The sequence below is a fragment of the Clavelina lepadiformis genome, chromosome 4, assembly GCF_947623445.1.
Source record: "Clavelina lepadiformis chromosome 4, kaClaLepa1.1, whole genome shotgun sequence".
Classification (NCBI taxonomy): Eukaryota; Metazoa; Chordata; class Ascidiacea; order Aplousobranchia; family Clavelinidae; genus Clavelina; species Clavelina lepadiformis.
Window position 1 is genome coordinate 15,181,761 of NC_135243.1, and position 13,581 is coordinate 15,195,341.

The 13,581-nt window shown below is 35.1% G+C and overlaps 2 protein-coding genes across 2 annotated transcripts in view; one reads left to right on the forward strand and one right to left on the reverse strand.

Moving 5' to 3' along the window:
* LOC143453142 (stomatin-like protein 1) lies at nucleotides 1-2,033 on the forward strand. The gene has a single exon (XM_076954305.1). It carries the CDS (start codon nucleotides 575-577, stop codon nucleotides 1,745-1,747), a length of 1,173 nt encoding a protein of 390 aa, XP_076810420.1. The 5' UTR covers nucleotides 1-574; the 3' UTR covers nucleotides 1,748-2,033.
* A 503-nt stretch (nucleotides 2,034-2,536) lies between these two features.
* Nucleotides 2,537-13,581, reverse strand: part of LOC143451480 (AP-1 complex subunit gamma-1-like) — a 33,980-nt gene continuing 22,935 nt past the window's right edge. Inside the window, exons 10-20 of the mRNA XM_076952066.1 lie at nucleotides 10,918-11,031; nucleotides 10,325-10,408; nucleotides 10,147-10,258; nucleotides 6,558-6,701; nucleotides 6,114-6,185; nucleotides 5,908-6,035; nucleotides 5,570-5,819; nucleotides 5,244-5,472; nucleotides 3,736-3,893; nucleotides 3,308-3,406; nucleotides 2,537-3,229 (exon numbers count right to left, since the gene is read on the reverse strand). Coding sequence (XP_076808181.1) covers nucleotides 3,128-3,229; nucleotides 3,308-3,406; nucleotides 3,736-3,893; nucleotides 5,244-5,472; nucleotides 5,570-5,819; nucleotides 5,908-6,035; nucleotides 6,114-6,185; nucleotides 6,558-6,701; nucleotides 10,147-10,258; nucleotides 10,325-10,408; nucleotides 10,918-11,031 — 1,492 coding nt within the window. The 3' untranslated portion in view covers nucleotides 2,537-3,127. The remainder of the gene's footprint in view (nucleotides 3,230-3,307; nucleotides 3,407-3,735; nucleotides 3,894-5,243; nucleotides 5,473-5,569; nucleotides 5,820-5,907; nucleotides 6,036-6,113; nucleotides 6,186-6,557; nucleotides 6,702-10,146; nucleotides 10,259-10,324; nucleotides 10,409-10,917; nucleotides 11,032-13,581) is intronic.

Below are 13,581 nucleotides of genomic sequence, written 5' to 3' on the forward strand. Positions count from 1 at the left end.
CTGGTAGATGTGCGAGCTTACAAAACGGGAAAGCGTTTTAACAATATGAGATATATATATATATAGCTAAAGCTGACACACAAATATATAATAATCAGTGTCAAGGTTAACAAGCGGGCATTTGCAATAAAGACTTCTTATCAGCACAGATTCTGGAAAACAACCTGGGAACGTACTACCGGTAATTAAAAGTGTTTACAGGAATTTATTCAGTGCTAGTTTCCCAAATATCAATGGACAGTTGAAGTGTTTCTCCAAAACAGTTTCAAAATTTCAATCAGTAACTAGAAAACACTTTTGCAAGAGATGATGTAACGGTATTGAAATTATTTTAAAATACCACCCAGGCCGCTTCAGGCTCATGTTCTTCGTAAAGAAATTGAACTTGTAAACTGTGAACCAGGAGTAAATTAACAATATATATGACACACTGTTATTTGTATATGATATAATTTAGCTTGACTATACTGTTATATGCTGTCTCAGCCCAAGTTGTAAATTTTTTTTCAGTGCATAGCCTATATATTTCATATAGAAGTAAGCTAGCTTATCTACTGGTAAAACAGATTTACACATGGAGAAAACTCGGTATTTCCCCCTCCAAGCACATCATGGTATGGACTTCGATTCACTGTTCACATATGAGCCTGCTAGGACAGAAGTGAGTTACAAGCCATTCAGCAGTCAAACTGAATTGCTTAGCACTGAAAAACAAACGTGGCTAAACTTCATTTGTACCTCAATTGTCACTGCAATGACTTTCTTAATCTTTTTGATGACATTTCCATTTTCAACTATGTTCACTTTAAAACTTGCTCGCCATTATGAAAGAATTATTGTTTATCGCCTTGGAAGGCCTTGTCCAATTAAAGGGCCTGGACTTGTCTTCGTTTTGCCTTGCATTGACAAATGGCTTAAAGTTGATTTGAGAACCAAAGCTTTCCATGTTCCACCCTCTAAACTACAAACTGTAGATGGATGCATCATATCCGTTGGAGCAATAATTCATTTCAGAATTTTTGATGCTATGCTAATGTACTCAACTGTCCAAGATATAAACCATGTAGTGCGAGATGGGGCTCATGTAGAGATGAATAACTTGTTATCAAAAACTAGTTATTATGATCTCAAATCAAAACGCCAGAGATTGTCATACAATTTGCAAACTGGTATCAACATAACATGTAAACAATGGGGTGTAGAAATAAGCCGTGCTGAATTATCAGAAGTTACTCTCCTAATGGCACCACAAGCTCAGCAAAGTTCGACCTTAACGGCAATGTATGGAACTGCATCACCACCAAACTTACATACAGCTGATAGTGGTAATAGTATGCTTGATAGTATCACACAAATCATACAGCAGTTTAATCAATTTACAACAACAAAGAACATCAGTAATGACACACAGTTAAACAAGTATTCAACAAAAGACATTTTTAGTAAAATGCAAGCTGCCTTAGAAAAAAATCGTGTTAAAAGTGTTGGATTAACATATGAATTCTCAGTTACTGGGCAAGTAGAGAAACGATACTATCTTGACCTAAAATCCGAACAAGGGATAGTAGGTGATGGAAGGCTACCGTCTGGAAACCCAGATGTTATAGTAACACTGTCTTGCGAAACTTTGCAAGAACTTATTGAAGGTTCCCTAAGTTATTATTCTGCATACGCCAGTGGAAAATTATTATTACAAGGTGCCATTTCTGATGTAATGAAATTAGAACCGCTTCTTAAACTTATCTAAAGATAGTAAACTGTACTACATATGTGAAAAGCTTTGTCACTGTGTATATTGAACAGACTGATAGATATATAATTTACTGATTTTGTTTTGTCTTCCGTTTTTTCATAACCATTGTACGCTGATTTCCGTAACATGTTTTTATTCATTGTTATCTAATACCTTCTTTGATAACATTATTTTGCTGTTAAATTGATTGATTGACTCTGATTGTTTCACATAAACAGTTTCTTTGTTTTTTGAATTTTTGTGTGAAATAATAAATGTTCCAATAAAAAGTATAATATGATTTTATAATTTTTGCTGGTTAATGGCTGGGAAAGTACAGTATGACAAATAAGCCTAAAATATCGATCATTTCTCCAGTTACATGTTATTTCATTTTTTTATCATGAGGTATTTGCATGACTCTCTGATACTGATTGGACAAGTTTGAAGGGCAATGACCTATAATACAATTTACCTATTGTATTGATCATAATGAATTGGCAGTATCTCATGCCGCACTGTTATGTAAACTGAAACTGCCGCTATAGGTTAGGATCTGTCAGTGTCATGTAGTAAAGCTGGAAATTTCATGACAAATTAGCAACTTACTCAGTGTCTTGTCTGATTGATCGGGCCTCGACTGAAATCAGTTTGAAGTTTTTTTGCCCAAATCTGTGCAGTAGGGCGGCCAGCTCCTTTCACAATATGTCTAGTTCAACTGTAAATGCAGTTCGCGTACATTGGCATTTTAACCCTGCGATGCTGCTATTCTTCTTTGCTAAAGCAAGATGCTAATGTGCCAAATAACATAATGCCATTGTATTGTATATATATATACATCATAGTGCTTAGAGATTACAAGATATACCATTCCAGAATTAAAATATCTAAGTGCTACAGTTAAAGTAGTAAGGACAGTACCACAATGCACCAGTGCAGCACTAAAAGCTTTGATTTAATTGCAATACTTTTTGTCAGTAAGTACATATATTTTTGCTTGATCATAAAGATTATAATGTATAAATTACTTTCAATGACACTCAAACGCAAGTTCATTCACCTTTTTAGTTTCTGAAGGTGATAGATATACAACAATAAAACTTTTGCAAATACCTTAAACTGGAGTAAAACTTATTGCGTTAAATTGCCAGTTCATTAAACAAAACATTTTTAAGTTGTATGATACATCAAGAATGTGTCCTAATAGCGTCACAAAACTATGGTTAATTGTACAAATTATTCAACATGGTATGACATTATTGAATGAAACATCTTAACTTCTGAATAGATATCATACTACTGATCTTAACAACACATAAGTCAGATTTAGAAGTATGAACATCAATAAATTTATTTTTGCCTTGACATAACCATTAAAAGAAACCAGCAGGTTAACTACTGCCATGTATACAAAGGAAATCTATTAAATTCTCCCATTTCTACAATATTTTCTTCTCTGCAGTTGTATGTGATACGCATTCTTATCCTTGGTTGCACCTGTAAAAAATCAAGATGTTTGATATAAATAATGGGGACCCTGTATCCCATATGTATTATAGCTGCAAAATTACTCACATGGTTAGGATTAGTGATTTTAATCTTTTGGTTCACCGAGTTTGAACTGTTAGCAGCAAGTACACTTCCACTTGGTGGCAACATTTGTAGCTCAAAAGACTGAAACAAAGTTATATAACATTCATGAAATAAAGTGCTGGTAAATTTTGAGATCCTCAGCAAATCATGAAAACTAAGTGAGGGGCGCAAAGATATGACCAAAACTATCTTTGCATGAATATTCATAAATTTTATTCTTACCGATGACCATATAGTATAGCAAAATGATGAATAACGAACATTGGTGTTTTTTATTCGAAGAGTATAATATGTGGCCCCTAATCTCGATTATGACAGCTTTTCAGAATCTATTTATGTCATAGTCAATTAACTGCATACATTTCATAGTCCACATGGAGTACACACTACACAGTTATGGTACACCATACCTTTGGCACGGCTGCTTGAAACACAAAATCAGTGAAACTGGTATCCGTTGTATTTCTTGCTGAAAGTAAAATATTGAGTATGTTTGAAGATGGATCACGCTCAAAGAAAAATGATATCTTCAATCCACTTTTATCAAAAGCAGAGAATTCGGCTGGATCTACAAAACAGTTCAATATATGTTTTTTAGTATACACTAAATATATATATATATATATATATATATACCTTCCTTCCACATTTCATATTGTGTGTGCAAAACATTGTACTTCAGCAAATTTGTGTGCAATCCAAGCACAAAAAATACTTTAAGATAATAATAGTTAACAAGATTTTACAAAGGTACCTTTTATTTTGTAATAAAAGGCAACACCTCACCATACGTGTCCTCAGTCTACAATACTGTCCTATTACTACTTTACCTGGTCCTATGCTCTACTGTGAATTGGAGTCAGTACTCCAAAGTTACTCAACTCTATTTTATCTTTAACATCTTTAGACCATTAATAGTACTTGTTCACAATTAACTGTTTATTATGTAATTACCACAGTCTTACTATGTAATTTTTTGCAGCTGCACATTAACAACTAAAAATTATGTCAAAAGTTTTTCACCACTTCTAATGTTCTTCTTGCCATATGAAGTGCTATGACTGGGCTTGGCATAACATGTTTCGTGTCACAACTGGCCATGACTGGCCTTCTTGTAAAACAACTCACCCAGGAGTTAAGCAGTCTACACACACGCTAGGCAAGATCTGCATTATAATTCAGCAAAGTTTTTGTTTTTAACGGTACCAAACAGTGTGTTAGAGATATATATATTTCGCTTAATAATGAAATCTTCAGTCTCTGTAATTCCGGTATGGCAAGTGATGTTTATTTCCCACTGAAATCTTAAGTGTGTTGCTTTTAGTGTCGTTCTCTATAACTTACTCTTTCTACAGATTTTGTAAGGAATGCCTGTATAAGCTAAGATATCTTGTTGCAACTAATAGCTTTCTTACATCGTAGCTGATTATTTTGACGTTATAACCAGCCTACCATCATCTGTAAAGTTACAAATGCATTTATCACATAACAGGCAAGAAAACTAACTAATGCTAGTGCATTAGCTAGTGCTCATGCTCTAATATAGGCATGAGGTATGGTACATATGGTGATGGTAACTTTGATAAAACAGTAATAATAATCGGTTACAAAAGAAGGCACGATTACATGCTATATTTCAAACGTATTTGCAAAGGTATGGCTAAACTCAGTTTTTACATCCTGTGCACACATTTTGATATTCTGTGTGTGGTGTGCGCACATACAGCTTTCAAAAAACATTGTTATTAAGCAGTGCTAATTTTCATTACACCAGTTACGACAAAACTAGGAAACAATTTTTCACAGCTATTAAGCACAGTATTATCTCAGGAACGCTTTATCCAATGTTTCCTTGATACTACAACTCCTTATAAACACTTGCACAGCATTACATTTAAATCAAGTACTTCTACCTTACCTTGCAAGCTTCCAGCTTGAGAATCAGTATGTTGTGAAGGCACACCATTTATATTTTGAGGAGCAGGTGGAAACTGTGATCCAGAATCAGAATTAGACAGAACACCTAGGTCAAGCAAATTATCTAAGTCTCCCGGCACTGTAATTGGCCTGTTGTTTTCATGATAGGTAGAAGTTGCATAGCTACCAAGATCTACCAGATCCATAAGCACGTCAACATTGCTTTGTGGCTGCAAAATGGTATGAAATATTTACATATAATTCTCAGAGTATATTCAACTACAAGTTAATGTACATGAAAGAACACAGAAAATAAATGTGACCTACTTGTGTGGGGCTTCCTGTTTGTCCAACAGAGTTAGGTATCACAACTTCAGATTCTGGAGGTTTTGCATCATCATCCTCACTATTTTCACCATTTTCTTCTCTGGATGGTTTCTCAAATTGGGGCATATTTTCAAGTACACCTGATCTTAGTACATCATGCTTTATAAAGAGTGCAGTATATTCAACTGCACGCTGCTGGATTTCCATATTATGTGAAACAGAATGAAGTCGGATTACGTTCTGAGCTTTTCTGAAAAAATGTAATACAACAAGGAGTTAAAAGTATTCCAAAATACCAATGAAACAGATAATCACTTGGAAAATTCCAAATAGCTAACACTCTTTGTGAAGGAAAGCGCACACTAAGCTTCATGACTGCATTAATAGCATAGGCCTTGGTGACAGAGTTTGTTACAGAGCTTTTCAATATCCTATCAAGCAGCACCAACACTTCATCTTCTTTAACCTGTAATAGCATGACATATTATCGAATCGATTGTATTTTTCCATATTCACAATTTTATTGCCAGTAGAAGTCTTTTACCGTAATCAACTCTCCATCAGGTGGTCCTGAAATAAGTTCATCTCCGTACTCACCAAGGCACCAACTGGCAACCTAAATGCAATACTAAATTCATAAAGCTATGTTTTTCTCATTCTTATTTGTGAAGAATTCGCCAAAACTTCTAACTAATTATTAACTATATATGATGTGCCAATAAGCTAACAAGATGCTTAACAAATTTCACAGTTATATCATACTAAAATACTAAACTATATTATAATAAAGTTAGTATGAGACATGGTAGAAAAGTGAACTTTTCAGAAATTTTAAGAAATATGTTACTGTGATAAGAATGCAATTTGTTGTCACATTATTATTTCTACTAAAAATATTTCTAGTGATACTAAACCAAATATATAATGACATTCGGTTGTTATCCACATCTTGAAGTTAGCTTAATGCATTATGCACAATATCAATTACCTGAATTAATGGTTGTTGTGAAAAATCACTTCCTTCGATCAATGCCATGTAGAGCTTTTGTGATGCATAAGAATGCATTTTGTCTGTAGCTGAAAGTAAATGTATCAGATTTGGAACGGCATCATCTCTCACATAATTCCCTGCCTATACAGAAAAATATGATTTAAGAATATAAAACAAACCAGCATTTTAATATGTAACATGACATTTGAAAATGATGATCATAATAATGCTGTTTAAAGGGTGGCTGCAATAATATTTTTTTATAACAATTTTCACAGGATAATATGTTTACAAAATGAACATTATAGCATATATACATTACTGTTTTTCATTGGCTGTCACTCCATTCAATTTCTTATGCCTCAATAAAGCACAGTGAACATAACAGTAATAGGACTTGGAAATATTCAATTCACAGCTGAAAGCTGTATTTTATATGTAAATACTTTTGATTTGTTAGGTGTAAACAAACCAAGTCAACCTTAGCATGCATATATTAATTTTGGCAATAACTGCTTAACTATTACATATTATTAAAAATTCTTTCACCAGTAATTTTTATGAAAACTGCTCTTTGATTTAAGGTCAACTTTGTTTTAGACTTGCCCCTTACTTTAACTTGATTCATAGACCTAAACATTCGGTTTAACATACAGCTTCCGCATACCAAGTATATCATATTTAAGTAACATAATCTTAAACATTGAGATATTGCGTTAACAGTCCTGTTAAGTGTGTGAAGCAGATTATATTACCTAATTGTTGTCTAGCAAACTTTGAATGACCATTCAAACTGTATAAAAAACACTGCAGTTGCATATTAAATGTTATGCTTTGACGGATGTATTATGGACAACCCATATCGAAGCAGACAAGCAATTTTAGTACATTTTGTACTTAGCCTTCACTATATAAAATCAATGGCAACCATGTTTACACGAATTGTTTTCAGATGAAAAAGCATTAAATGATATCATTATCAAGATACAGTTTTTGGCCAAGATAAAACAAAACCTGGCAAGTTTGAAATATGTCTGATTTCTGTGCGAATACTCAACTATGTGACTTATGGTTATCGAGTTTATTTCACATACTTCTGTAGTTAAGAAGTTTGGCAGGAAGGGTTCATACACGTGCCATTGTGCCAATGAATTACACTACAATTGTGAAAATTAATACTACAGTACTACCAACTTTAGTTTTACTACTAAGTTTATGACTTAAAATACGAGGTCTGTTGGAAAAGTACCCAACCTTTTGGCATAAAACACACAAAACAATGAATTTCAGAAATTTCATTTAATCTCCTTTAAAATAATCTCCTTGGCACAGGGGACACACACTTTTCCCAGCGCTTCTGGAAACATCTCTTGAATAGCTCCTACGTCGATTTTTCTACGTCTTCTCGTGATTGAAATCGTGTCCCTTTTAGAGTGGTTTTAAACTTGGGGAAAAGCCAGAAATCACATGGTGCCAAGTCTGGAGAGTAAGGAGTCTTGCGAACGAGTGGCATGCCGTTTTTAGCCAGAAAAGATTGGATCACATGAGCGGAGTTAGCGGATGCGTTGTCGTGTTGAAGCCGAAAATTCTTTGCTGCCCATATCTATGGTCGCTTTCTTCGCACAGCTTTACGAAGGTGACGTAGAATATCCAAATCGTACTCTTTGTTGATTGTCGGGTCTTCTGGTGCATATTCGTGATGCACAATGCCGCAGGAAACAAAAAAAAACAGGTCATCATCACTTTCAAATTGCTGCAAACTTGTCGTGCTTTTTTGTGCCTAGGAGATTCCACATGCTTAAAACCCATGTTTCATCGCCAGTGATTCTGGGTCATGGTTCGCACAATTCAGCATGTCCTGGGCAATGTCTGTCTGGAGTTTCTTTTGTTGCTCCATAAGCAGCTTGGGAACGAATTTCGCTGACACTCTCCGCAGGTGTCAGTTCTCGATTATAATGGAATGAACTGAACCTGTGCTTATTCTCCCATCTGCAACGATTTCTCGTACTGTTAAGTGACGATCTTCCAGTGCTAATTGGCGAACCTTCAAAATCACCTCCTCATTTTGGCTCCCTCCTGTGGATGGCCTCCCTGAGCGTGGCTCACTCTCCACTGACATTCGGCCATCTTTCCATCTTCATCTTAAAGCGATTAAACCATTCCTTTATCTGAGTTGGGCTTAAAACCTCATCTCTAAAATCCTGCTGAATCTTTCGAATTGTTTCAGTTTGACTATCAATAAGCTTTTGGCAAAACTTGATCCAATACCTCTGTTCGATGCGTTCTGTCATTGAAATGCGATCTTGCGTGAAAAACATTCGTCGGACACGTACTGTATACCTGCATTTAATGCATATAATGCATACTGTATACCTGCTTAACACAGAGAGAATGAAATGGCTGATCGGCTTGAAACAATTCATATGTATGGAGTAATAGTGACATTACAATGCCCCAAAAAAATTTACCATTTACCACACGCTGTCCCACTATCATCATATACTCAGTATTATTAAAACTTACAACTTAACCTTAAAAGAAATAGCTGCCACCAGGATAAAACCAATTTATAAAAGAATCACTGGTGACTCAAAATAACTACCGGCTCACCTGGAATGACCTACCGTTTCAAGCCAAACCCTCAAATTACAAACCTTTTTTCTACAACTGCCTGCCAATTTTGTAAGCTTGGCCCAGATTCCCCTCACCATACCTTTGTTACATACAAGAAAGTTAAAAATATTTGGCTTTTAGCAGAAAAAACTCATATATAAATCGACTGGCAAAACCCTACCAATAATATCAAATTCGATCCCCACTACCAGGTTCCTACCACCAATTTTTAACAAAGACGGAAAGGAAGCTGTCTCCTACATAATTATTGTTTTTACCACGCCATCTGGAAACATAAACAAAATTCATTTTGACCAAATACCCCCCAACAACTGTACTTAAAAAGATACGTTGAGCTTTCCTAATTAAAATCAACAAAGAGTCCCGGAACCCTTCCTTTCACATCCACTATTAACATCCTGAGAGAGGAAATGTTGCAGGAAGGAAATAAATGTTGCAGATGGAAATAATCAAAGTGGGATTTTAACGGCTATAGGATTTCAAATATTCCTATAAAACTAAAAGTGAAATTACCAGTAGTTTATATTTATGATATATAGGCCCAACCCTTATTACAAGCAGAAGCCATTCTTTCCCGACTTAGTTTCATTCCAAAGTAATCATTTCCTATTACCACAACTTTGCTGTAATGCTTAGCTGAGGCATTAGGTACTATTTGGCTTGTAAGTGTTTGCCAAAGTGATGCAACACTTTTCAAGCTGATCCATATTTTATTTGTTAAACTTGAACAAGCAATCTCACAAAAAATAAACTCCACCACCACCAAACCTACCAAAAAACAGCCTACGAGCCACAAACTGCAAATGTGCTGAATTCTACACCTTTTCTACTAAGTATACAACAGAAAACGTCCACTTATTGATCATCAACTTGTCTGCGATTTCACAAGAAAACTTATTAATCGCATGAATGGTTGTAATTTGTTTCAAGTAATAAAACATGAATGACTTACTGTTGTGAGAACTTTAAGCATAGTATCTATATGCCATCTTGTGTTAGGAGAAAATTTTTCTGCTGCTAAAAAAATTCCTGATGAACAGTCAGATTTGAACTCCACAGGACATCTTAAAAAATTGGACAAAAGTTGCAAATAACATAACAAAAGAGTTTAACAAAAGTAAATTTCTAACCTTGATAAAAAGCTGATTAATTCACGCACCGTTCCTCTAATGTTTGTGCTGTTGATTAGGGCAAAACATAATTCCATAGCTCTCCTGCGAGTAACATGCATCACAGAATAATGTTCTGATAAGAGACTAGTACCTTAGTATGATGAAATTCTGTTAAATTAAACGATTTCTATTCAAAGCGTGGCCAAGGAACAAAATCTATTTTTCAGAAAACAATGTTAAAAATATATGCCGATACTATAACAATTTGTGTTTGCATAACGAGGAAAGAGGGATGCTTCTTTTATACACATTTAATCAATTTCAAAATAGCGTTTTTTTTGCTTACTTTTTATTTTAACAAAATATAACAGATGTTACAATGTAGAAAAAAGCTGAATAACATCAAGACCTCAGTATTTTTTGTCGTCTAGCTTATTTTATGGTATGGAACGTTTTTAGGTGGAATTTTATTACTGGAGAAGTCTAATAGTAATCCAGATTCCAGCTAGAATTAATTTGTCGAGCGTTTTGCAATTTATACACAAGTACATTCTTTGCATTGCTTACCATTTACAATACATTGACTAATTAAAACATATCTATGGTCATACCTCAAAATTGAAGGATCAGGGTCTTTAAGACAATCTAAAACAGTTGTGCGATGCCGCTGAACAGCATTCATGTCAGTGTGTACTGTTTTCAGCAATGAGTTAAGAGCAACGTACCTATAGTATCAATAATAAAATTCATAAATATGTTCATACTGCATAGCACAAAAACAATGCTGATGTTGATTATCATGAAGTTTGTGTGGTCTGAGGGCAGCTTTGATCTGGATCAACTTGTGTAACTTTCCTAAAAACGCACTTATCCAAGTTATCACAATTCTGATTGCAATGCACAAAAATTAACATATAGAATAATTCAGGAGCCAGTTTGATCTTCAACAAAATGGGCACTTTAAACATACATCACTCCAATGCTTTTAAGCAAAAGTATAAAGCCGTTTTATTTGGGAGTACTAGTTCTGGCTGTATAAAGTTCATCTTTACTAATTAAGGTATTTGTACAATTATTTTTGTTAGATTTCAAGATACATATTAACGCTATTGAGACGTAGACAACATTGTTGAATGCTGTAGGTGATCATGTCATCATTGCTAATCATTCATTTATGGTGTAGCAATGCTGCCATCACCTGCCACCAAAAATCTTAGGGAAAAAAAATTTACAAAAAGATATATTCAAATACAAAGTATTTCAAGAAAAATTGACCGATTTTGTTCATCATAATATCTACAGGTCCACATTTTTATACACAGAACACAGCTAAACACCTCTTTGTGACAGAAATCAAGCACTTTGGATCCAAGGCAAAACATTGGCTACTCCAGTTCTTCAACAACTGACTTTACCAACAGAAGATCTCAAAAGGTTGAAGAAGATCTAAACTGGTTGCCCTACTAAAGCCAGGGTAAGACCCTTGGATGTTGGAGGCCCAAGTCTCGTGATTCTGATTCACATTTTTCGAAAAACTGCTTCGCACGCTGTTGGTCGCCAAAACCAGACAAGATGATCAGCATATTTTCGATAAGATAGCGAAAATGGCCTACACTCATGCCACGATGTTGGACTTCAACATGAATAGGCGCCACATGCATCAAAAGAAATTGTAAAACTCGAAGCATGAAATAAGTTAAAAATTTCTTCATAGAGTGGAGATGAGCATTTGCATTTCTATGAGTGGAACTGTCAAATGAGAAATCGTTTGACAAACTCGCCAACCAATCCCGAACGCTTCGATACTGAGAAAGGAATGAATCTGGAACAAGGAAGGCGTAAAACCCACCTTGTGGGACACAACGGTCGGAGAGATTTAAATGAGCTGAAGTCGCTATTGAGTTTAGACTGATTGTAGCTTGATAATCGTTTAGGAGAAGCTACGTTAAAATTCACCACAGCACTTAAGATTGTAACGGCAGCAATACTTTGAAAGCAGTGGTGTTGAAAGGATCTTGTATAACAAGATTTATTTGATGACCTGCACAGTAAAAATTATGTCATCGCTGGATTAGTCTGTTTAAATCGTGCTTGCACACTGGTGAGATGGCCACGCATGTTAGTTGCACCATCATATGTTTGCACTCAATAATTTTTCAAGTCGAGTCCAACTAAAGTAACACAGCTCTTAATAACGTTAAATAAGATGAGAGAATCTGTGCTGTCGGTTGCATAAAACCCTAAACTTTCTTCTTGTACACATAAATTCTCGTCAACATATCGAGTGCAGATGGAAACCTTTTCCTGATTTGAAACATCAGTAGTTTCATCTGCAATTGCACTGAAAAACTTTGCTTTATTAATATCAGCTGCAAAAACTCGAATTACTGTCTCTGCTGTCCTTTGCAAAATTTCATTTCCACATCATGGCTTATTCATTTCGGTTTTGCTGATCTTTCAAACCAGAGTGACACATTTTCATTATATTTCCTCAGTAGTAAAACTGTTTGCACTAAGTTCGAATTGCTGTCTTCATGTCCTTTTAGCGCTAGAACTTGCTGAGCGAGAAATCTTATACTCTCAAATGCTACCCTATTATGCTTTTGAATTAACCATAGCGGCAACCTTCCTTTTTCAGGCGTAGTTTAAGTTTAACCAAGACAGATCTTGTGAAGGGAACTCTCGCTGTGTTTCTTGGCGGCACATTTGGTGTGCTTCCAATCGTTGTATCCTGTCCGCTAAACTGGATACTTGTGTTTGAAAGTCGAAATGACATCGGGAATGACATGATTTGCTGAAGAAGCTCAGTTGCACACTGCACAAATAGCCACGTCTTTTTCTCGATCATATTTTATCTATTCCTGCTGCTCAAACAATAGCAAAACATATTTCTCTGCAGTGCCCGAGGTTGCTGAAGTTTCCGTTCAAATACTTATATTGAACCTTTCGGAACAACCACGAATAGACGGAATTGAAGTCGAAACGTCTTCTTTCTCATGTGGCAAATTAACTTCATTGTCATTTTGCTGGTCTATTCTGAGTAAAAAACGACCTAATAAACGTTTGCCTGCCTGAGTTTTCTGCCTTGTTGCATTTTACGGAGCTCATCTTACTCAAATTGTTCATGCCTAAACAAAATTAAAAGAAAACCAGAAAATTTAGCCTAATCTTGGCATATTCGTACTTGTAAAATTCGGTTTTATAGTATAATACTTACGTAGACGTAGGAAAATTTTGTGATGACAATTTTCCAAATTGTAAAATTCCGTGTTGGA